Source organism: Rhinolophus sinicus, chromosome 16 (assembly GCF_057876585.1).
Source record: "Rhinolophus sinicus isolate RSI-liver-muscle chromosome 16, RSI-T2T, whole genome shotgun sequence".
Lineage (NCBI taxonomy): Eukaryota > Metazoa > Chordata > Mammalia > Chiroptera > Rhinolophidae > Rhinolophus > Rhinolophus sinicus.
The window spans coordinates 131,921,030-131,946,289 of NC_142516.1; the positions used below are offsets into that span (position 1 = coordinate 131,921,030).

General features: G+C 40.7%; 2 protein-coding genes across 2 annotated transcripts in view; one reads left to right on the forward strand and one right to left on the reverse strand.

The window, feature by feature from the left end:
• Window positions 1–6,878: 6,878 nt before the first annotated feature.
• LSM1 (LSM1 homolog, mRNA degradation associated) lies at window positions 6,879–15,952 on the reverse strand. Its single transcript, XM_019748113.3, has 4 exons — window positions 15,497–15,952; window positions 12,118–12,186; window positions 10,654–10,769; window positions 6,879–7,375 (listed from the first exon to the last, which is right to left on the reverse strand). The coding sequence occupies exons 1-4, from the start codon at window positions 15,540–15,542 to the stop codon at window positions 7,205–7,207; spliced, it is 402 nt and encodes a 133-aa protein (XP_019603672.1). The 5' UTR covers window positions 15,543–15,952; the 3' UTR covers window positions 6,879–7,204.
• Window positions 15,953–16,041: 89 nt separating this feature from the next.
• The window catches only part of DDHD2 (DDHD domain containing 2), a 60,728-nt gene continuing 51,509 nt past the window's right edge, over window positions 16,042–25,260 (forward strand). The window contains exon 1 of the mRNA XM_088793555.1: window positions 16,042–16,354. Coding sequence (XP_088649681.1) covers window positions 16,085–16,354 — 270 coding nt within the window. The 5' untranslated portion in view covers window positions 16,042–16,084. The remainder of the gene's footprint in view (window positions 16,355–25,260) is intronic.

The following is a 25,260-nucleotide window of genomic DNA, read 5'->3' on the forward strand; positions in this document are numbered from 1 at the left end:
CCGGTGAGACGATGTGACCAGTCCCATATGGTCTGGGCTACTCCAGTGATGTTGTGTTCCGCGGCCAGAGGGTGAGCACATTCTAATCAATTAGCAAATCTGGATAGTTCCACAGAGGAGGAATTAGGGCAATATGGAAGGGGGGGATGGGAAACGGGAACAACAGTGGAAAGATTAGTGAGTTCCAAGACAGCAAGTTGTTGTAGATATTTGTAAATATCTCACGGCCCAGAGAGGTGAGCTATATTTGCATCCCCCATAGCAGTCTCGATGACAGGCTGAGTTTTTAGCACCCCGTTGTGTCTCGGGGGCCCACGCAGAGGGGAGCGCTGACGGCTGTCTCAGTATAGTTAAAGGGGGCCCACTGGGGTGTAATGTGTCCGTCAGAGGTCCCACCAAGGATCCGTGTGTCATTGACACAGATGGGGATGCTAGGGCCGTCCCAAGTGACAGGGTGAAGTGCAGGGGGGTTAGGAAAAAAGGTCCAGAAACTTTGAGTCTCTGTCTGAGCTACACTTGCCTGTATTGTTACGATGGTCAACATGGCAAGAAAGAGCTGCTCAGGAGTTTTGGGCAATCTTTGTCGCCGAACCATGTTTTCTCCTTCAGTCCTCAGGTGCTTGAGCTGTTCCCACCTCGGCAGCTGGGCTCAGTGGGTTCCTTGAGGCTGAAGGATCACCACAGGTGGTATTACTTTGAGGCATTTTATGGGCTGCGTCAGGGAGTCGGGATTGGGGTTCGGATCCATCACAATGTCTCACTAGTCGTTCTGGTAACCACCGAGGGCTGTCTGCGTTCCTAGGGAAAACAAAAACATGACCCCTTCCCCAGACCAGCACAGGATCGGGCCCATGCCAAGTATTATCAAGTGGGTCTTTCCATCGTACCATGGGCAGCGGAGGGCGCTCTAGTGTCCAGTGCTGTTTGACCGCCGTGCGGCCGGAGGCATCCATGTTTAAAAAATTGAGGGTAAAGAGGGAATGGTTTAAGATATTATTGGGTGTAGCCGCGGTAACTCCCCCTTCTTGTTTTTGTATTTGTGTTTTGAGTGTACCATGGGCACGTTCTGTGATTCCTTGTCCTTAGGGGTTATAAGGGATTCCTGTGGTATGTGTGATCTGAAACTGAGAGCAGAACTGAGCAAAAGCTTCACTGGTATATCCGGGGCCGTTGTCAGTTTTTAATTGTTGAGGGAGGTTCATTACTGAAAATGCTTGGAGACACAATGACTAATGTAGTGGGTAGTCCCTTCTCTGGGTCGCTCAGTATCGAATAAGAACCCAGAATAAGTGTCAACAATAACATGAACATAGGGGACATTTCGAAAGGAGGGAACATGAGTGACATCCGTCTGCCAAAGTTGGTTGGGGAGTAAGCCTCTAGGATTTACTCCGCAGCAGGGAACAGGGAGATGGATCTGACATGTGGAGCAAGTTTTTACAATTTGTCGGGCCTCTTCTCTGGAAATTCCAAACTGGCACCGTAAGGCAGCAGCGTTTTGATGATAGGTTGTATGGGATTGTTGGGCCTGTGTGATGGGAGTAGATTGGGTTACCTAGGCAGCCAGAAGGGCGTGAGCTCTGGGTTGTGTGGCTTGGTCAGCAATGTCATTGCCTAGTGTTAGGGGCCCAGGGAGTTGGTCCCCATTATTTCACAGATATCATTCTTATTTGCACACAGGTGACTGTAAGTGCAGTTCATCGAGGGTACGGCATCTGTCCTGGGAATCTGGCACAGCATTGGGGAGTCAGCAGATTACAATAGTTGACACTGAGAACTCCTCCTGTGCCAGGCACTGTTCTATGTGTAAACTCTCCACACACACTAACTCGCTGAATTCTCACAAATACCACCCCAGGAGTTGGTGCAATTATTACCCCTATTTTATAGATAAGGATCTTGAGACACCGAAAGGTAAGCAGCTTGACTAAGCTCAGAAAGTTAGGAAGAAACCAGTTTGCAGAATCAGGCAGTCTAGTCTGTGCTCTTGGTTATACAACTTAACTTTTAAAATCTCATTTCTCTCTGAAAAAATGGAGCCAATAGTTGCCTCTCATTGCATACACTTGGCATAGAGTAATTACTCAACATGTTTTAGGGTGATGAATGACTACTCAACTATCCATTTTACTCGGTTCCCTTGTTTACCCTTCACCTGCTATTTCCAGCAGGTGAGCCAGGCTTTAGGTTTCCTTGCCCAGGGAGTTTGGCAGGGAACATAAAGTTTCCTGTCTTTTGTAATAGCCTAAAACCCAAAGAGCAACCTGAGGGCAGGTGGGCTGAAATTCACCTTCCATATATTTTATTTGACCTGCACACTATGTTAAGAAAACATTGAATTAGTTGCCAATGTAAACTATATGGACAGAAAACAGATTAGTAGTTGCCAGGGGCTGGGGAAGGAGGGAGAAGTTAAATACAAAGGGGGAGGAGTGATGATATATAACTATATGCAGTTATTAAAACTCACAGAACCGCACTTTAAAGAGAGCGTTTTACTGGCTGTAAATTATGCGTCAATAAAATTGGGTCTTTGAGGTGGATACCCAGTATTGAGCTCTCCCTTCTTGTAAGTCCTAGCTACTGGCTAGCTGGTGCCCCAACACCACACAATTCTCTGTATTTCCAGAGCGGCAGCACTGGAGCCCATTTTTTACCCCTGGGTCTAGTCAAGTGGCAGCAACAGCTACTGAGTAGCTGGAGTTAGGGGGGCAACTTTTGTTTTAAAAAGAGAATGGATAGAAAATAGACTGAGGGGAAAAAAGAGGCAAAACAGTGAAGTGAAACAGGAGAAAAGAAGGGCATGATTTTATTCTTTGCTTCCAAGTCCCCCTGGCAGAACCTGAGTAGTAGACAGGCAGGCGAGTCCTAACCACTGCAGATCTACCCAGAGTGAGACAGGCGAGCAGCAGATATGCTCCATTGCCTAGGGTTGGTTTTCTAATTCTTTTGGGGTAGATCTTGGGACACTTATCTGGATACCAGCCCAGTAAAAGCAAGTGCACATGAAGTAGTCTCTTGCTCCCCTTATCCAGGGCACCCCTTGAAGGGGTGATATCAAGATGGGGGCGGGCACTGCAGCCCAGTTCTGCCTGGAGGACAGTGGAGAGGAAAACAGGCATTAGAGTATCTGTTTACCTGTATCAACCCTGACAAGTCCTCCCTCACCCCCCAATCCCATGTTCCCCTGGGATTCTCTTCTGGACATTTTGACACTAAGTACCTCCAATCTCTTTCCACCTGCAGGGCATGGTCTACAGTGAAGGCTGCCCTGACAGTAGGAGGACATCTCCTTATTCAGTGGAAGGATTTCTACTAGTTAACTCCTGGTTGCTCAGTGGGTCCAGCTGTCCTCATCTTTCGGTGCCTTACTGGTCTCTGAAGCATCTGAAGCCTGAATTCACTGCATGCTGCCATCCATGCATCCATCCATCCATCCATCATTATCCATCACTATCCATCGTTTGAGACCTAATACATGCCAGACATCATTCTAGATGTGGGAATACAGGAGTGAACACGACAGACAAAAATGCTAATGGTTTACGTTCTAGTGGAGAGTGGAGCATGCAATAAACAAGTAAAATTAATGTAAGATTGTGATACCTGCTATGGTGAAAAATAAAGCTGAAAAGGAAATAAATAGGGGGGAAGAGAAGGGTGACAGTTAAAAGTAGTCAGGGAAGGTTAAATCTGAGCAAAGATCTGAAGATTGTGAGGGAGGACTCTGCGGCCCTCTGGGGCAAGTGTTCTAAGCACAGAGAACAGCAAATTCTAGCCCCACCCAGGGCACAGGTGATTTTCAGGGGTTGAGGTGAAAGATGGGAAATGGACATATACTTTTCTTTCTAACTGCAATAAGCATATACAAATTTACTACAAACTAAGGCAGTTTTTCAAATGTTTCTGGCAACTACCTACAGTAACAAATATATTTTATATTGCTAATACTTGTATACATGCATATAACAAGTTTTAGACACAACATAATTTTATTATGTGTAATGCATTCTATTTTCTAATTTTTTAAAATGCTGGTTATAATCCACTAAATTCATATCGAGACCTGGTAGGTTGCAACCTAGGTTTAAACTAGGTTGGTCATGTTTAGTCTCATTGGCCAAAATCTTACCTCTCCCGGATTTAACATAGTCCTAAGGGCTGTCATCTTTAGGAGTCCTTGCATTGGGAGAACACGTGCAGATGAGCTGTATCACAGATGACATTCCTGCTCAGCTCACATTAACTTCAAGGAGACAGCTCAGACTAGACTCTCCTGCTACTCATGAGCAGGGTTGGTTCAGCATTAGAACATCAGCCTGCAACATCTACAACCCAAATGCCTCTTCATGCCTCACTGGAATGCTGACTCCTGATGGGAAAGGAAGTTGGACGGAACATATAAATAAATAAATCAGGGGTGCCAAAAAATACATATACAAGTGGACACTGGTCGTTGCTCAAGCAGTAGTTCGCCGTAATCAGAAAGTGTCTGGACGGTGATGGTAACCACTTTGAACACCTCTTGTAATTGCAGAAGTCAAATGTGACTTGTGTTCATCTTTTATTATCAGTATAGAGTATTATAATTTTAATAGTTTCCCTTTCTTAAAATGTGCATACATTTTTTTGGCACCCTCTGTGTGTGTGTGTGTGTGTGTGTGTGTGTGTGTATATATATACATATATATATACACATACATACACAAATACATATACATACCTAGGTATAATTCTTCTGGGAGGGGGGAGTCAAGGGGTGAAGAACTGTTCATTAACTGCCTCTCCTCGAATACTTTCTCGCCAGGTACAATTCCTGGGGTATATACCTTCTTGAGGTGTGCAGTGCCTCCATGAATGTCATATATGGATGTGAGACTAGAGTTTGGGAACTGCCCACAGTAACTGCCTGGTGAGCCTATGCCTGCCGGCCCCTCTGCTGTCCACACTGCCCTCATGAGCCTGCCAACCAACACTCATGTCAGCAAAATGAGACCATTTTCCAGCCTTCTTCATCTCTGTGTAATACCTCTGGGGTTCAGGTTGACATGGCTTCCCTGAAAAACGCTTCCCAATGGACCACATAAGGGTGTATGGCTGTCGTAAGTATCCAGGGCATGTTGGGAGTTTATCAGAGCTGGGAGGGGAGCAGATACTGTGATTTAAAACTTAGCTAAAAGCACGTCAAGTAAGGTCAAGGGAAAAAGACCAGCTGGAAGAGTGAGCTATGCTGCTGTACTTAACTGTATCAGAATAAAGATGGCCAGGAAAGGGGCTTCGGTAGATCTTCCTATTCGTCTCCCTTGAAAGCAGTCTCATGGGAACCCCTATTGAAAGAAATTAGTAAAGACAAGAGAAAGGCATGAACAGATATTGATTTTGAAGTCTAATAGAAGAGAGTACTAGCAGTGGTCCAGGAAAAAGCATGATTTCCTTATCTGCAAAAATCCTGAGCAGGACAGAGCTGAGGGCAAGCCATTTTGCTAAGCACCCCAGTGGTCTGGTTTCATCCTTTAGGTCTAATTCTTAGCTGTTGGCCTGTGTTAGAAAGGTCTAAAAGCAATGATCAAAACCTTGCTATGGCTGGGATATTCTTGACTTGTGGAAATTCAGTCCCTTTTCCTCTTTTATCAATAACATAAGAATGAACCATAACTCTTGTTATTGTATTTGGAGTTGTTTGAAGAAGGTTGAAAAAAAGGAAACGAGTGAGTCCAAATCCCTTGAAGGTGTCAGATGTCCTGAAACCGTGGTGCTCCGGAAAACAAATGCTGCTGATTCCCAAAGAATATCGTGTAGTTTCACATTTTTCAAAAGTTGGTGATGGTTTGTTTTCCCTTTGTGTGAGAAGTTAGTAACAGATTCTAGTTATTAAACAGTAAGATTAGAGGCAAAACACACTCAATACATCATTAAGTCCAACAGTTTCTTCACAAATTATCTAGTTTAAACCAACCCAATGATGAATAGCTAAGCAATCAAATGGTTTATAGGCATTTGGGGCAGTTTTAAAAACACCGGAGCTCATAAAATGTGAAGTATATTTAATACTATAAAATAATTCAGACATAGGAATAGGATATAAATGCTATAAAAAGGATGTCTGTTTGCTCAACAGACTATAAAAAAGAAGCATCTAGAATAATTCTACCTTTAAAAAAACTAAGAATCCGAGAGAACTGAGTACTTGCTCAAGCCCAAGACACTAGAGTCAGATTTTTAACCTGTCTCCTAACTCCCAGTTCAGTACATTGTCCACTAAGCTACAGTATGCTCTTCAAGTACAGTTTGTTGCACTTACTGTGCAATCAACACACCAGAAAAGTGGCACGAGCATGGGCCGTCAGCCAAGAGCACCCATGAGAACACCCAGATGATCGGTCACTGTAACATCCCTTTCTCTTTGTGCTCCTTCTTGATGATAATAGCATCAGAGGCTCAAGACTCAATCCAAAGGACTAGAAAACCAAACGAAATTAAGAGAAGACTTAGAGGAAAAGGCACATTAGTAAAATGCTGGATCTCATGGGAACGTGGTTTGAATAGCTGTTGGTGAAGCAGGAACAGCAAGTTCAGCAGTGATGTTGTTTCTTAAACCTGAAGCTTTTGTTATAACCAGTAACTGAAACTGCACTGAAAGCTCCTTGCTCAAGCCTGAAAATGTGTTTTTCTTCTCAGCTAAAAACATGAAAAGGGGACAGGGAAGGACCTACATGATATTTAGTATGAAAATATTCCTTTGTAAGTAACTAGCAACTTGGAAGTGCGACACAAGGGGAAATCCCAGTGTCTGGACTTCCCAGATTATATTATAGCTTTGAGACCAGAAACTCAATTTTGTCTATTCATTAGAGACAACTCAAACTTGGGAAATAACATGAGTTTTGACATTAATTTTATTTACAAGCAAATGAAGAATGTCCCCTGTAAAATTTGGGACGAGAAGAGCAATGTAAGTAATTGCTGGCTCCACAGTGATGTGTGAAAGGAGTCCACTCCACTGCTCCTTTAAACAATTATTTTGTTATTAAAAAGGGGAAAAAAAGCCATGTGATTTCTTCACGTTGCACATGTGAAAGAATTCAAAAGAAAAATGACTTTTCAAAATTCTACAGTCACTTGTCAAATGAGTGAGGTGACCAGAATGCCTCTTGCATTCAGTGACAGCCCCTGCTCCCCAAGAGCAACAGCCTCTGAGAAAGACTTAATACTCGTCAAGAGTATCTGCGCGAGGAATGGAGAGACCTCGATCCTTAAGAGCCTGAACTTTCAGCTTCTCGGCTTCCAGCTTGGCCTGCTGTTCTACCCTTTGTTCTTCTAGAATTTCTTCAATAGACACTTGTTGAAGGGGTGTGTCACTCTCCTTTTCCAAGTCCTACAAAACAAGCAGGTTTGAAAAACTTCAACTGATGACCAATAACAGAAGACATTAGATCTAAAAGCAAACTGATTTCTATGTCAGGCTTGGGTTACTTTTCATAATTGTGACATGGCTGAAATATCCTTCTCTTAGGGACAGGTAAGTTTTACAAAGAAATGGCTGCCAACATTACTACAGAATACATACTTATATACATATGGTAACAGGGATCTGCAGTAGTGTGTATAACAAAGCTGTAGTTTGTCGGAAGTCCTACATTAGTCAAGGATAACTTTTCTTTAAAAAAAAAAAAAAAAAAAAGAGCTGTGTTTATATAAATGGTTCTCTCTCCAACTCCAGAGAATCTAGGAGAGAAGTTACTGAGGCCAAGATGGCTTTAGAAGATAAGTTTTGTATGTTTACGTGATCAAAGTCAGCTTAATTTCTGGGGATTGTTGCTCAGCAAGAAGGTATAGAACACTGATTCAGACAAGGAGCCCTCTCCCTCAGAGGCAATAAACTGTCCCGCTGTTGCGTTAACTAGGAGTCTTTAAATGATAACACAAGACTCCTTTCCCCTCTATGGCAACAAGACTTCTAGAGAAAATCTCAGCAGACCAGTTAGATTACTAAACCCAGATGGCCCCAATATATTTGTTTTTAATTAAAAAATTTTTTGCTTACTAGAAAAATTTTTTTTTTAAATTATGCATAATTCCAGTATGGAAGGATAACATTTTGGTGAATATCCTCCCAATTTTTCCATGTATACGAGTATATCAACTTTCAAAAAACCCCACAGTGCAAATATTGACTTTAATTTTTTTCACTTAATGTGGCATAAGATGCTTAATATTTTTATTTTTGAACACCTATAAGCATTTGAAAACCAATCTTGTAATGGAGAATTTTGACATAAAAGTATCTCATTATCCACAGATTTAGTTCATTCTCTTTAAAATGATCATACAGGTATTATTCTGTAGTTTTTGTAACTAGAGTCTATACGAACAGGGTATTCTTATTTCTTATCCTCTTCTCTGACTTCCAGTGATAAAATTCTGGGAAGGCATTAACACATACACAAACTCTCCAGATGTTCCAACCTATCACTGGATTCTAATTTTCTTCATATGCTGTCAAGGCCTTAGCACCCACAGGCTGTGCCACATCAGATAGAGGACTCTCACCAGAGGTTAGAATGAAAGCCACATAAGTTACATAAGCAGACTCGGCCCTGGGTCAAATGTTAATTGCACCCAGCAAAATCTGTTATCAAGTGTAACCTGCCCTCACAATCCCTGGGCAGCAGCTGATGGGAAGATCAGGCTCTTAGCTCAGTGTACTGCCTCTTGGACTTCTCAGTGTATTACTCATTGAGCTACTCACGTGCTTCTGACGATGTTACCACCCCGCAATCAGTTTTGTTACTGAAGGCTGTGTGCATCACCATCCTTGGGGCAGAATCCAGGGACTTCTTAGGCAAGGGGACGTTTACAGAATCTAGGTGGTTTCTGGGTTTGAGTTTCCCTAGGGTTGGCACTTAATTTCTTCAAACTGACTGATTCATGTAACTATGTAAGCATTCTCGAACCATATTTCTTTAGTAGTACCACTGTAAAAATTCTGCAGCATCCAAACCATAATATATAAAAAAGAGCACTTTTCTAAGGGCTCCCAAGAAATAATGAATCTTCAAGAATGAACACAAGTTCACTTGTTCTCACAGACACATCTACATAGGGGTACATTTGTGCCAATGTAACTGGCACAGAAGGTATTTCTGCAATGTTCACTACTATAAAACCGAAGCAGAGTATGTGTAAATATTTTAACTTAAAATCTTTATCCCTGAAAGCAAAGCAGTATGTTTTCTCTTTAAAAAAATTAATTCATAAAAGTATAAAAAAAGGAAAAATAATAACACATAATTCTATTGTCCAGAGATGCATTAGCCCCTATGATATACTAGCAGACCAGTTCAGCCATTTACTATACCCTCCCTCACTACTCTTGGGTAGTATAGTGCTTTATTTTAACCTTTACATAAAACAATGATTTCTGCTGTATAAACATGTATGAAATGATACACTGAACCAAAAACATCAGCCACAAAAATATTTTAAAAGCTAGAAAAAGGTATTTCATGTATTTCACAGCAGCACTTGGGGCAGTACTGATTAGCCATTTCTAGCTGTTTCAGCAGGAGGTCTCTGAAACAACCTGACCCTGGCAGAATTATCTCCTTACTTTCTCAAATGTCTTGTTATTAAAAATAGCAACGGACCAAACCACTCCAATCAAGAGACTTCTGAAAACCTGATTTAAGATGTGATTAGGTATTGGGAAACTTTATTGAAAACTTTAAAAACTAAACATGAAAACATAAAATCAAGAAAATGTCAAAACTTATTTTCCTAGCAAACCCAATAATCAGAAGCAGCAGGATCAAGTCAAAGGTTTTAAATAAGGTGTTTTTCTTTTTAAATAAATGTTTTATGTAAAATATGAAATCAAGTTTATCTTCTTTTAAAAATGTCTGAGTACTTCTAATAGTTTTATATATGTAACCGTTTTCTAATAGTTTTGTATGTGTACATATGCATACGTGTGTGTGTATGTACGTAGTATGTACATATACACGCTCACCGCTGCAGTAACACAGCTGGTCTTCCTGGCACAGACACACAGGGACCCCTCCTTGGCTGTGAGCTAAGGATCCAAGTGAAGCTGAACCCCATCATCAGGATAGTTCACAGAAAGGATTCTCCGATAGCCATTTTCTCCCCTTCCCCCTTTCAAAACAGAGAGAGCACACACTGCATACACAATGTGTCTTTTCCCTCAAACACCGCTAATTAACTTTTTATCCTGAAAAACTACTTGATAAACAATTGTTTAAATGAGTACAGAATATTCCTATATGAGACTTACTTTACTGAATTATTTTTCTCAAGTTTTTCAATTTTCTGCTATTAGATATAGCAGAAATAATATACCAATAAACACATTTGTGTATGATGGTATTTTTTAAGGTATCAGGTAAAATCAATGATATTTTGCTGCTAATGGATAGGATCAAATCTTTAAAATGCCAAGAGGCACTGAAACAAAGTTAATTATTCTCTGTAACTTTCCTTTTACAACTGTGGCTTTCCTAAGCTAACTTGGTAGTTTCCTGTGAAAAGGTGGGTGAAATGAAGAAAATATATTTTTTTCTTCTTGAAAAGACAAAAAGAAACCTAACTAGCATGATTATCAAGACCCATAACAGCTTAACAGTTTTCACTTACTATTTCTCCTAGTAGGACCACATTTTCTCCTCTGACCACAAAAATCCCTCGAGGAATATCACCGTATTTTTTGCCCACATGAATACGTTCCACAGTCTGATGTAGCACTAAATTAGCTATAAGTGTATAGGGAAGAAACAAAGATATTTAGTTCAAATTATTGGGTAAAGGTCCATAACTCAATCAGTTATTTTGAGTAGAAAAAATTGAACTAAACGTGATTTCCAAACTTTCTAATTCTGGGAAAAGCTGAAATTTCAAATAACCTTCTCCTATTTCATTAAGACACACCACTTAGGAGACTTTCAAACAATTGGAAAAAAAAAAGTATTTGGGATTAGATTGCACTAACACATGAATGATGGTGGGAAAAAGTTAAGGAAAATTAAATTCACTTATCATTAATTGCTAATATCAACATGAGTATAAGAAAATATAAATGAGTAGGGTACTTGGTAGCCCAAACAACTGCAGAGATTAAAATTGTTTTGTTTTTTTTTAAAGAAGTTTTTCTATGCTGGGTGGGTATGTATATCTGATTATTGACCGAAGATTTAACTTTGTTTCAGTACTTAGGATTCATTTAATATCATACAGGTGTCCACGAATTATGCTGCTGCAAAAACCTGTTTTTTCACTTTGTCAGATAAGCACACCTGGTAATGAGAGTAAAGCCAGTATTTACTACATTTACCTCAAAGTAGTTTGATGAATTTGTCTTAAGATTTAGAAATCCAATCTGTTAAGAATAATTATTTTTCTTCTTTTAATTGGTCCCATTTGTCTTATTTGAAAAAAAGCAGATTACCTATGCTCTTATCTTCTATAACTCTTACAGGTGTTTCAATTATGTTGTTTTTCCTCCTGCCTAAATCCACTGACCTAACAGATGTTTACCACATGGTGAGATGAACTAGAAGTTTCTTGAAACAGAAGCAACTATAGATGTCTTCAGAAAAATGCAGGAGCAAAACAAAAGACCAAGACTCTTGAGTCTGACGTATTCCTAAGTGTAAAATCTTGAGCTTAATGTTGGAGTCCCTAAAAAGCTTCAGGAAATGCCTTCTACCCAATTTTCTTTGCACGGGGTGGAGTTACATTCAGTGCAGGAACTGCTCTGCAGAGTAGTTGCACCCGAGCCAATGTACAAATGAGCAGCTTTTTCATTGGACTGAGTTTATTTCTATCATTTGGTCTCTCTAATGGAGAAATTAAAAAAATAGTCCAAAACACTGTATGTTTTCATGAGAACCAGTTTTAGAATTACAAACTTGTAAATGCAAGCTTTTAAACGATCTAATCATAATTTAGGAAACAATGATGTAATGACTCAAAACAGTATTCCATTATGCCAGACACGTGAAAAAGTTGGTGATAAATAAATTTCAATATGAAATAACACAAAAATACAATGGGCAACTCGTATTATCTAGAGTATAAGAGAAGTCCACAACTTATACATACCAAACTGATCAATGCTTCTCAAAAAGCCTATAAGTGTCCTTCCATCTCGAAGAAGGACCAAGTGCTTTTCTGAGAAAAGGAAAAAAGATCTTTAAAAAATGAAAACTGTTAGCATCAGTGAGTTTACAGGGTAACAACAAAAATAAAGTTAACAGCAGTTTACTTCTACCACTTCCTCTTCCCATGTATTTAAGGTGGAGTTCATTGGGAAATTAGAGGGAGGACCAAGGTAGCCTAGGTTAGAAGTGGTGGAAAAAATCATAGTGTGGCAAAGTAGAAACAGGATTGGCTGAGTAGTCAGGAAGCCTGACTGGCTCTAGACGCTGATGGTTGACAGTTAAACCTCCTCAGTGTCATGTCAAGTTTCTGTATCTGCAAATTGAGAAATTTAGTCTGGATGATCTTTATGATCTTAATTCTAGAATTGTTTCCCTTCAACTTAGAAGAGCTTCTGTTTCACACTTTGGAGTCAGGGAAGATTTTAAATTAAAAACAATACCTCAGATATGTAAAATGAGGATGTTGATAATAAGCTAGAGCAAAAATTCAATAATATTTATTGAAAGCTATGTGCTGTTCTGGAGCCTCTATATACAGTACTGAATAAAACTCAGAGATTCACCAACCTTATGAATTTATATTCCTGGTGGAGGAAGGCAAACAAATAAAAAAATGACCTATGGTGATCACTACAATGGAATAAGTAAGACAGCAGGCTAGTAGGATGAAGGGAAAGTAGCTACAGAAGAGAGGGTGGCTAGGGAAAACCTCTCTGAAGGTGACTTGGAGCTGACTCTGAAAAATGACAATAAGCCAGTCACTAGAATAACTAGCAAAGTTCATTTGTTTCTTTAAGACCACCCATAAAGTACTTCATAGATGCAGAACAGAGGAACAGGGTGCTTCTTCCCAGAAGGAATTTATAATTTTCCTTGGGCTATAATTAAGTACCATAAGAAAGCACATCTTAATTATATGAGACTGAGAGAAACTCGAGCTGGAGGCTGTATCTGAGTTGGTTCTTGAAAGTTAGATAATTTTTGGTCATGGGAAGAGTGACAGAGAAGGGGATGGTTTGGGAAATCTGTAATTTAGACAGGAGGAAAAAAAGGGCTATGTATCCATGTTTGGTGAAAAGTTGAGGGTATGGGGAGAAATACCAGGAATGAAGTCAGAAAAAAGAACTGGGAGCAGGTTGAGTCTGGGTTTGACTGTATAAGGAACAAGAAAACACACTGAAGACTGAACTGGCAGAAAAGGGAGAGCAGCTGAGGCTATTTCCAGTGTGTGGAAAATGAAGAGACCTGAACCAAGGTAGGGATGAGAAGGGCGAGAATGGAAGTACTAAGACTGTGCAGTTTAAAGTAATGGGATTTGTCAACTAATTGAGTTTGTATATGTGGGTAGGTGTGAGAGAGTGTGGTGCTAAAGAAATAAGAAGCTGTAGGAATTTTGTGTTATCGTCAGGGAGGACCACTTACCAAAAGTCTGGAGTAAATAAAGCAAGCTCAGGGTGGAAGATTATTAGCTGTTTGTAATTCTGAAGTGCTATCAGGACACTTAGGTAGAAATGTCAACAGATAATTGGAAATGTAAGGCTGGAATGCCAAAGAGGTCTGAAATAGAGCAATTTCGGATGAGGCCACAAAGAGGTGATATAATTATTAAAGTCCAGGAGATCTCCTAGAGATTTAAAGAAAGAAGCAGGCCAAACATGGAACCTAAGAGACCATCTATTTTAGGGAACAGTAAGAGGTGGAGAGGTAAGAAAATCAACAACTACTAGTATTGGAGAAATCAAGAGTACAGAATTAAGAATCCAGTGGTAATAGTCGCAGTGCTGCAGAGGGGAGGGGAAGACTCAGAAAAGTGCACTAGACTGATGCCTTTTAAGAATGCAGCTTCACTAGTGTGCGGACAACAAAAATCAAACTGCAGGTGGTCAGGAAGAGTCAAAATGGAGATGACGCAAAAGGTTTGGAGGTAAAGATATGAAAAAAGGGATGGGAGTTTGAGGAGACACAACTGAAAAAAATTGAGATGGACAGACAAAAACATATGAAAGGAAGGATCCAGGGGGAGAGAGAAAGATAGAAGGTGTGAGAGAAAAAGGATATTAATGGCAGAAGTTTCCAGAAATAGTGGGAGGAAAGAGTAATAAAAGACAAACTGAAAGGAAGGAATACTTCCTACTCAATGAGAGGATAAGTGAAAATACAGAAAGACTAAGGAGAGAGGAGGAAAGTGTGAAGAGTACATATGAAATGGTTTCGAACTTTTCAGTAAAGGAGGGGGCCTGGAATCTACAAACAAGAGGTTAGAAGGCTTGAGAACAAAACTTATTTTTAATAGAATGACAGGATGTGTTAGGGCCTCAAATAATTAGGATACGTAAGAAGAGAGGTGAGGGCGAAACGGCATCCTCAGACAACTTAAGATTTCATCACACATTAGAGATAGGCTTGTACAGTGGTTAGTTACATGTATGAATTTGGTCCAATTTACACTGTATTTCCCTTCAATAGCAAAATCACTAATTTGGATTTAAAAAATGATCCCAGACAATAAAAAGTTTAATTAGGCACTCACTCTAATTTGTATACACAGTAACTATAGAGACTGTTGTAACTTGTTTGGAACTGTGTGTAAACCATTTTGCAGCAATTACAAGTTAATGACACAGGATCACACAAAACATTTACAAAAATGTTGCTTGAGGAGTAATTCACAGATGACAGTTTAGCAAAAGGAAAAAGATATATATATCTCCTCTTTCATACAGGACTGAATTCCTCTTCAGGATAATGATTAGGAATAAGGGAGGTCTTCTTAAGTAAAAGCAAAAGAAAATTGTTGAACAGAAAAAAAAGAAGTGAATCAACTCTGCCTTTCCAGAAAAGTCAATACCTTGTCTGGCAGTGGTCTCTGCTACCATAAGTTGAAAGTACTAAAGACCTTTATGGAAAAAGAATATTGCAAGTGACTACACAGCATAAAGCCTATGTTTACTGCCAATAAGTCCAAATGCTATTGTCTTAATATTCTCATTTCTTGATGAACGCTTTAAGCATTCTCATCCATCCACCAGTAACAACCTGGTACTTCAGCAGCGTCCCTAGGAAGCAGGACTGAATTGCACAGCTTGCGGCTGACCAGCCGGTGCAGGCTGCGTGGGGCAGGACAGAGGTAATAGAGGTCGCAGGCTAGGAGGTAGAGAAAGGGTGTGTCCCGTGGCTCCTCCATCCCGTGGAGCATGTCAACACCAAACACCCAGAACTGTGCTCAAATCACACCGCCTCCCGCCCCAGACTCATTCTACGAGCTTCCTCGGAAGAGGCACCCGTCGGGGAGGGTCTCACCCCAGACTAATTTCACTCACTGTCGATGTCCTCGATGAGGCTGGCGGTGCCTGGCATATAGTTCATTTTGAACTGAGATAAGTCTGCAATGTATAGCTGCGGTGGGCCAGCGTGTGCAACACCTCCCTCCTCCTACCGGAGTCGCCGCCTCGTCGGAACCGGGACAGGAACCCGGACCGGGACCAGCGCGTCTCCCCGGCTTTCAGCCGCTGGGGCCTGCCGGAAACTCCTCCATAATATCCCTACCTACTTCCGGTACCACGTGCCCGTCGTCTGGAAGAGGCGGGACCGTCGTGCGGTCCGGGGACACACTTTCCCCATCTGAGGAGAGGGAAAGAGGAATCTACATTGCATAGGTGATGGGAAAACGTAGTCTCCCTTTCAAGGAGCACGGTGCAGCCCCGCGTTCTCCTGCTTTCCAGACCCCCAGAGTCACGGACCTTCGTCCCTCAACTCCCAGGCCTCCGCCGCCGAAGGGGCGGTACCAGGCCTGGGATTGGCTGTTGTCGGCCGACCCCCTTCATTGTTGTCCATTCCCTGTCGCTGGCAGGGGCCTGCGCAATGAGCCGGCCGTGGGGGGCGGGAAGCGCTTCGGGGCAGCGGTGCCCATGTCGGCCTTAAGGCGCTCGGGCTACGGCCCCAGTGACGGTCCGTCTTATGGCCGCTACTATGGGCCTGGGGGTGGAGATATGCCCGTGCATCCACCTCCACCCTTATATCCTCCTCGCTCTGAACCTCCTCAGCCTCCCATTTCCTGGCGGGTGCGCGGGGGCGGCCCTGCTGAGACCACTTGGCCAGGAGAAGGCGGAGGAGGCGATGGCTACTATCCCTCAGGAGGTCCCTGGACGGAGCCGGGTCGACCTGGAGGAAACCACCAGGTAAGCTTTGCGCCATCTGTCCTAGGAGGTTCTGGTAGGGGGTTCTTTGGGTGTGAGGGCCATTGGGATTAGTATACCCCCTGAGTTCGTATTGGATCGGGTTTCATATTTGTTTTCCTTATTGGGGGGTTTGTAGAAATAAGACTGGGATCGTGGGTGGGGAGATATGCTTGTGTTCTCTTTGCCCTTCCTTTTCTGCTTCGACCATAATAAATGTCTATTACCATTAAAAAAGGAAAAAATATCCTGCTCTGACTTGCTACGCTAGGTAGAGGATGCGGAATCTCGCCTGGGAACGATGTTGGGCTGAAGTGACCCGGCTCTGCTTTTTGAGCTCTAGCAATTTATCCTGCGTGGCTCCTCAGGCCTGCGCTCCCCCCAAGAAGGGAGGTGGCTGCAGCCCCCGCCGTCATTCAGCAACCTTTTCCGCAGGGAAAGAATTTAGGAAGGAGGTGGGGGGGAATGTGGGCATTTAGCCCTTTGTCCCTAATGCTTTGCCTGGGATTGACTCAACGAATAATCAGTGTTGGGAAGTATTTTTACATGGATTGTTTTATTTAATCTTCACGGCGACTGCAACATAAATGTCATTACAGCGACCCTATTAAAGAACTGTTGGCTCTGAGAGGTAAACTCAACATGCTCAATATAGTTGGACCTATAACGTTTCTTACATTCTTGTCAGAAACGTACAATACTTCTGTTTTGTTAATGTAGTATTTTTCGTAGAGAATTATTACACAGTGTGTGTGTGGTGGTGGGGGGGTCACATCTCTCTTTCAGAAATTATAACACCCTCATTGTTTAAAATGTAGTAGTGAAATTCCCATACATTGCTGGTGGGAATGTAAAATGGTTCAGTGCTTTGTAAAATAGTTTGGCAGTTCCTCAAAATATTAAGCACAGAGTTAGAATATTACTCAGCAAGTCTGCTCATGGATATACGGGGGCCGGGGGGGGGGGGTGTGCCCAAAAAAGATGTATACACATTTAAGATATGTTTAAGATAGTAGTTCGTGGTAATCAGAAGTGTCTGGACGCTGATGGTAACCACTTTGAACACCTCTTGTAATTGCAGAAATCAAACGTGACTTGTTTCATCTTTTGTTATCGGTATATGTTGAGTATTATAATTAATACAGTTTTTTCCTTTTAAAATGTGTATACATTTTTTTGGCACCCTCTGTATATGCAAGAGAATTGGAAACATATGTGTACTAAAAACTTGTATACGCATATTCACAGCAACATTATTCATAATAGCCAAAAAGTGGAAATAACCCAAATGTCCATCAACTGATGAATAGGTAAAATATGGAATATTCGTTCAATGAAATTATGTAGCCATAGAAAGGAATGAAGTACTGTACATACATTCTACAACATGGACGAACCTTGAAAACATCATGCTACGTGAACAAAGCCAGTCAGGCCACATATTGTATGATTTCATTCATATAAAATGCCCAGAATAAACAAATCTGTGGAGTCAAACATTAGTGCTTGCCAGGGGCTTGGAGACTGGGGACATTGGGAGTGATAGATAAAAAGTAAGGGGTTTCTTTTTGGGATGATGAAAATATTCTGAAATTAGATAATGATGATGATGATACAACTTTGAAGATGCTTTACCATTGATTTGTACACTTAAAAGGGTAGGTTTTTATGGTATGTTAGTTTCATCTTTAAAAAGTTGTATGAGAAAAAAAGCATGTAGTAGTGAGAGGTTAATTATGAAGAGCGGTCCATATTTTCTGTCTAAATCTAGAATAATTAGCCTGTGGGATTTGAATCCCATGGTAGAGTAGAGTGATGAACTGTTCAGCCTATAAGTAGGCAAATTAGACCGAAGACCAAGGGAGAGGAGAGGACCACTGATGACTTCTACTTGGGCTTGCAGTATTATCAAAACAAAAGTGTGTTTTCGGGGTGAGGTTAGAGAAGTTAAGATGTTAGTATTGTGTAGATGTAAGGTATGGTTGGAGCATAGCGTGTACATAGGCTGGGTGACGGTGCAGCAGTAGTTGGAAATAAAGCTGGGATGTGTACTGGATGTTTGTAAACTATTTCAAGAGTTTATCTTCCAGATTGATGTTTCTGAAACTTGAAAAGTATAGGATTATAATTTATGCAGCAATAGAAAATTAATACAAAAGATTTGCATGTTGCACATGTTTCTTTTCCAAATATGTTTTTTAACTTTAGTGTGGTTTTGATATATAAGTTTTACATTTTTTATATAATCAAATATGTCAAACAAACAAACAAAAGGCATAGGAGCCTTTTAAAACTGTACTACTCAAGAAGTGTAGTCCTTTGACCAGAAGCTTCAGTGTTGCTTGGAGGTTGTTAGAAATGCAGAATCTCCTGCTCCAGACTTACTGCTGCATTTTAATAAAAGCCCCAGGTGATTTGTATGCATGTTCATGTTTGAGAAGCACGGCTCTATAGAATTGAATATATTGAGATGATGTTGCAGTGAACCACTACAAAGACTTGACTCTATACATTTAAATATGGCAGGAGAAAAAACCAGAAATCGACCTTTCCCTGTTTTCTTTCTTTTCTTACTTGGTTAGCTGTACTTGGCAGCATTGTAGTTTGATCCCTGAACTAGCAGCATCTGCATTACTTAGGAGCTTGTTGGAAATGCTGTATCTCAGGCCCTGCCCCAGACTTACCAAATCAGAATGTGCATTTCACCAAGATCTGTAGATGACTTACATGTTCTCCCAGAATGAGAGGAGAAAGAGAGCGAGAGAGATATCTGAGATGGAAGCGGAGGCGCCCATTGGATTGTAACCTAACCTCGGAAGTGGTACACCATCATATTGGTCATAGAGACCAACACTGGTACAATGGGAGCGGCGAGTACAAAGTTCACAAGGGTTATGAGTACCAGGAGGCAGGGGTCATTGGGAGCCATCTTGGAGGAGGTTTGCAATGGCAAGGAATGGGGAGACAGAGCTCAGCTAGTTCCCAGAGTAGTTCAGAAGAGAGATAAAAAGGGCATGTGTTTGAACATTGTATGAATGTAGACAGGTTTCTTTCAACATTTTATTGTAAACATTTTCAAACATACAGAAAAGTTGAAAGAATTGTACAGTGAATAGCCGTATATCCACCATCTAGATTCTTTAATTAGCATTTATTAAATTTGCTTCATCACATCTCTTATTTTTTGGATGCATTTCAAAACAACTTTCATAGATTTGAAAGACATTTTCAAAATTATATATCAATTGGAAGTGAAGGAGAAACTGAAGGTGATTCTGAGGATTTAGTATTTCACAGGATTAAAAAGGAAGAGGAACAAGTTTTCATGGTTTAGTTTTGTACCGAAAGAACTAGTGATTGGTTAATAGAGGAACTTAAAAAATATAAAATACCAAGACTTGGCAAGGGTTTAAGTACTGCCTTTATTTCATTTCTGCTGGAAGCCAGTTAGTCTCGGTAGTTAGTCATGTGCCAAGCTCTGCATGCAATATATGTGAATGATTAAAGAGAAATTTGTGATTTTTTTGTTTTGTTTTTTAATGTCTAATTTTTGAGTCGTCGTGGCATTCAGTTGTTGTCTATGGGAACAAAATAGATGTGGAGGGCTCTGGAGGAAGGTGGGGGCTGGAGATGATGAGTTGAGAGTCATCAAATAAAAGCATAACTGAATTACCCAACTGGGTAATGTTGCCAGGGGAGATCTTTGAGAGTCTAGAATAGGTGACAGCGAAAGAGGATCCAAAAGAAGACTGAGAGGTAATACTCAGAATGATAGTAGGAAAATCAGGAAAGTTATGCGATGCAAACCAAGCAAGAACACAATTATTTTGCAGGTAAGTGGTATGAGAATTGAAAAGAAGCTGTTGATTTGGCAGTTAAAAAGATATTGTTGATTTTCATGGTGGGAGTTTTAAATAGTATTAAAGTAATGAATGGGAGGTTTGGATGAGAAGACAGTGTAGACTGTACTTCCAAAAGTTTGTTAGTAAATGAGAAAGTAGTCACTTGCCTGGGAACCAGAATTTTTAGGATTAGGTGGCTTCAGTATGTTTGTTGAAGCAGAGGAGAGTAATTTAGTAGATTGAGAAAAAGAAAATGCGAACAAAAGGATGGAGTGTGGCATGGGAAGACTGGGATTAAGAAGTGAGGAAGAGTTGAGAAACCTCTTCCCAAGCTAACGGGGGATACAATAAGTCTGGAGCTGGAGGAGAGGGACATCGAGGAGTTTATAGCTCATGGTGTCTTTTCTTGGTGAAGTAGGAGGCTAGATCATCTGACAGTAAAGGAAGTGGGATGGGATAACCTGGGAACTTGATATGGTAAATGTTTGAATCAGGTGCTGGGGGAAGGGGGAAATTGTAGAGAAGCACGGAAGACATTTAAATGAGATTGAAAATAAAAACTTTGTGATGATGGTCAATACAGGAGCATAAAGTGCTTTTTAGTGATTTTTGGAATATGCGGCTATAAAAATCATTTATAATGTACTTTTCTAATAATTTTTGTCTAATTCTTGTGAAAATATAAACAAATTTGTAAATGGAACTTAGGTAGTAGCAGGAGTACTCAGATTCCTCTACTGTCAGATTTGTTTGGGCTGGGGTTGTGTTTTGGAAGCATATTGATAAGTCACTTTGTAAATTTAACCGTATGTCCACTTTTTACAAAACTAGTTAGTTCTACTTCTAAGATAAATATGAAAGGAGTTGACTCCAGCCTTCATCTGAGATTTAGGTATTTCTTCTCAAAAGAGAAGAAAGGAAATAAATGTATTGTCTTCTTGTATAATTTTAATCAAATTTCTTTTGCCACAAAACTTTAAGTCACATTATTATCACTTGTGAAAACCTTTTATCATCTCTAATTTACATCATCTTTTATCACCTTTGTCTCCTTTCAGAAAACAAAAAGTTTGGAAAGAGTTAGGCACATGATGAAATTGGCAACTTTTTTTATGAACAGAGGTCAGCCTCAGCCAGCTTCCTGTGAAACCAAATGCTATTTCATAGAATTAGTGTCATGTTCGGAGGGCCAGGGGCTACGGACTTTCACTGATACTGGGGATAGTTTTAGATTTGTTCCATTTTGTCTGAAGAAGCAAAGACAGTCTTTTTTAGTAAGACTTAAATAGTTAATAATTTTTACCATTGAGGACATTCTTTTTTTCATTAAAAAAAGTAAGGAATATTTATAGGCTGTAAGTTTTACCTTTTTAAAGGTACAATTATGTGAGTTTTGACAAATGCATGCAGTCATGTAACCATTACCACCATCAAGGTATAGATATTGATCTACCTTTTTCTTTTTTTTAAATACTCCTACATAAGATGGAAGATTTAATTTTCATTCATCTCTAAACCTGTTAAAATTACAGAAAAGGAACTGTGTTTCTCATTTTTTTAAAAGTATCATTATAAGCTTATTTGTATAACATGTATAACACATTCAGTATTTTGAATATGTTTTGATCACTTGCAATCATTCTTTTTATTGCTTAAATTATCCCATAGTATGCCAGTGGGAGCTCCTCATTGGCTTCTAAGTCCTTTTGACATGACCCATTGATGTGTGACAGCTTCCTTGATTTCTGGTACAAGATGTGCCAGGCTCATTTTGTGTATATTCTGTCCCAGACACATAATCAGCCATTCCTTTAAGGAGTCCTGATTTATGTGTGTGTGTCTGTGTGTGTGTGTGTGTGTGTGTGTGTGTGTGTGTGTGTGTGTATAATTTTAGCTAGGAATTATATTTAGAAGCTGAATATGTCAGGATCCAAACAGGAAAACACAAGCTACACTAGTTTGTTTGGTTGGTTGGTTGGTTGTTTTTAAAGAGAGAATTTCGTTTAGGAAATTAGTTAAATGTGTATTGGAGATCTGAAAAGGCAAAAAGAGAAAATGGAAGTAACACAGAGGATAGCACCTGCAGGAAATAGCTACAACTCCTAGGACTGGGGAATAAAGAGAAGAGGTTGGGTTATAACAACCTGGAAACTTGGAAGAATGGCCTGGGAGAGCTGGAACCCAGGAGGCGGCACTGTTTAGCTGAGGTTGGTACCTCTAAACGGGTTCTAGGGAAACCAGAGGAATCTGGAGACTGCTTCTAACTGACTGCCATCTCCAGGTTAAAGGGCATGGCTGGTCTGATGCTGACAGAAACTGCAAGCAAGCAAGTAAACAGGAAGGAGCAAATCCATTCTCCCCTCTAACCTAGTGCCTCCCTATTGGCAGAACCAAATAGTAAGCAAGTGGCAAAGGAGAAATATTTGCAGTCTCTGAATCCTGCATCACAGAAACTAATCATAGAATTCTGTATTTGAGCTGAGGGATAATAGCTTAATAACTAGTGTGGAAGTCACGTTTGGGTCCTAGGTGTACTGATTGCTATTGTGTTGTCATTGCTTCTAGACCTTTTCATTGAACAGAGTTATAAAATAAATACTTTTAAACGGAAAATAAATGAGTTCGTATTTACATTAATTTAAATTTAACATTATAGGTTATTTTACTTCTTTGTATTTATTACGTTTTCAATTATATAGAAAATTTTGGTTCCTAACAATGTTAAGATAATTACAAATACTTGCAATAATAACCCTACAATAATATGTAAAATAAGATAAAAATAATGCCAGGTTCCAGTTCGGGCATGACAGTGTGAGGAGCTCTGTGGACCCAGTCTCCAGTGAAACAGGTGAAAACTATTTTTAAAAAACAACCAATTAAGTCTGTGGAAATGGTCCTAGAAGAGAGAGCAAGTGAAGAAACATTTATTTTAGAAAATTTACTCAAACTCAGTCACAACAGTGAGAATCTGTACTATTTGAACCAAGACCTGCTCCATGCCTCCCCCTCCCAGTTCAGTGGGACAAACTTCATTCCAGATGGGTGCAGCGAGGAAACGGCTTCTGCTCCCACATCCCAGTCAGCGGGTTATCGTCCTGGAAGGGGCGGACACCAACATTTCTCATCTTGCTTCCAGCTACTGTTGCTGAGGTTGAGATCGGGGAAGTGTGGCCAGGTTGTGGTGGTTCCCTTCCTCTGCCCCAGCTGTGCTTGTGGGATGGAGGCTTTACCTTAGGCAGGGCGCTGCTGGAATACGGGGGTCTCCTGACCCTCACCCGGGATTGTAAGGCGAGCTGAGGAGGCCGAGGCTACTGCCTTTCTTTCCAGGTGCTCAGCTCTTAAAGTAGGGGTGTTTCTCAGAGAATCACACCATTGTCCCCAGCCCAGCTGCAGAGTGTGGCTCAGATACTTTATCTGGAGGCAGAAGCAGGCTGTGACCCAGGTGGCTCCTAATCTTTTCCCGGAGGAACTAGCTTTATTCGCAGCAGGTGTGGGGGAGCTGAAGCCTGAGGGTGCTCTCAAAAACTGGTAGAGGTTTCTGTGCCAGGCAATTGGGAGGAAATTGGTAGATTCTTTGGAGAAACATACTAAACTGTAGGCCAGCTAGTTTGCCGCAGAGAACCAGGGAAAAAGATAGCTGGGAGGAGCCCTTTAGGGTCAGAACAAATCTCAAGCACTGACTTTGGGAAGTGTCTCTTCCAGGAAGCCCAAATTTGGTGGGATCAGTTTGTAGAGCAAGTTATGTCCCAGGCTCTTGTGGAAAACAGTAGGGAAGTCAGCTGGAAATTTGGACCTTTAACAGCTAGGTGTGGTCAAAGGAAAGACACACACACATACAAATTCATTACAGAAATTAAAATGCTACATTAGAAAATATTCACTTAATGCAAAAGAAAGCAGTAAAATAAGAATAGAGGAACAAAAAACAGACATGAAATACAGAAAACAAAAAAAGTAAAATGGCAGATATAAATCCAACTTTATCAATAATAACATTAAATGTGACTGGATTGAACAGCCCAGTCAAAGACAGAGATTATCATAATAAAAAAAAGAGAAGATCCAACTATATGCTATTGTAAGATAATAGAATACACACACACACACACACACACACACACACACACACTGGTCTTGACTCCAGGTTCCTGGCATAGAGCTGCTGAAACCTTTGTACTCCTAAGTGATAAGAGCACTAGGATTATTTTGTTCTAATATTTGGTCAGTGACCCCTGTTCCTGTCTAAGGACTCCTAAATCCCTTGGAATTTCCTGAGTGATAGGAGTGTCTTTGTTCTAATAACATGACTCTGGATGTTCTTCTGGATGGCGGCTGATCACTACAAAGACCAAGGCATGATTAGAAGCTTGGAATTTTCATCCCCACTCATTCTCTAGACGGGACAGGCTGGAGGTAAAGTTAATAATCGATTATGCCTATGTGAGAAAGCCCACATCAAAATCCCACTAGTATGGGGTTCAGAGAACTTCCAGGTTGGCAACACATCCACATGCTGGGAGGATGACAGACCTCAGCTCCACAGAAACAGAAGTTCTTCTGCTTGGGATGCTCCCAGACTTTGCTGTATGCATCTCTTCATCTGGCTGTTCATCTATATTGTTTGTCATATCCTTTAATAAACTGGCAAATGTAAGTATTTCCTGAGTTTTGTGAGCTGTACTAGCCAATCATCAAATTCAAGGGGGAGGAGTTCATGGGAAGCTCCAATTTGTAGCCAAGTCGCACAGAAGTTGTGGATAACCTGGGGACATACTACTTGTGATTGGCATCTGAAGTGGGGGGCTGTCTCATGGGACTGAGCCACTAACTTGTAGAATCTGATGCTATCTGCAGGTAAATATTGTCAGAATTGAGTTAAATTGTAGGATACCCAGCTGATGTTGCAGAACTGCTTGGTATAGGAAAAAAAACTGCGCACATCTGGCATCAGAAGTGTTAGTGTGGTAGTATGTGTGAGGATAAAGGAGAAACATAGGAGTGGCAGGTTTTTCCTTCTCAGCTGTCTACAGAAGACACACTTCAGATTTAAAGATACAAAAATGG

Coding starts and splice junctions, on each gene's coding strand:
- LSM1 (XM_019748113.3), bottom strand. CDS start 15,542: ATGAACTATATGCCAGGCACCGCCAGCCTCATCGAGGACATCGACA. Junction 12,187..15,496: donor CCTCATCGAGGACATCGACA/GTGAGTGAAATT, acceptor TCCTTTTCTCAG/AAAAGCACTTGGTCCTTCTT. Junction 10,770..12,117: donor GAGAAGCATTGATCAGTTTG/GTATGTATAAGT, acceptor ATACACTTATAG/CTAATTTAGTGCTACATCAG.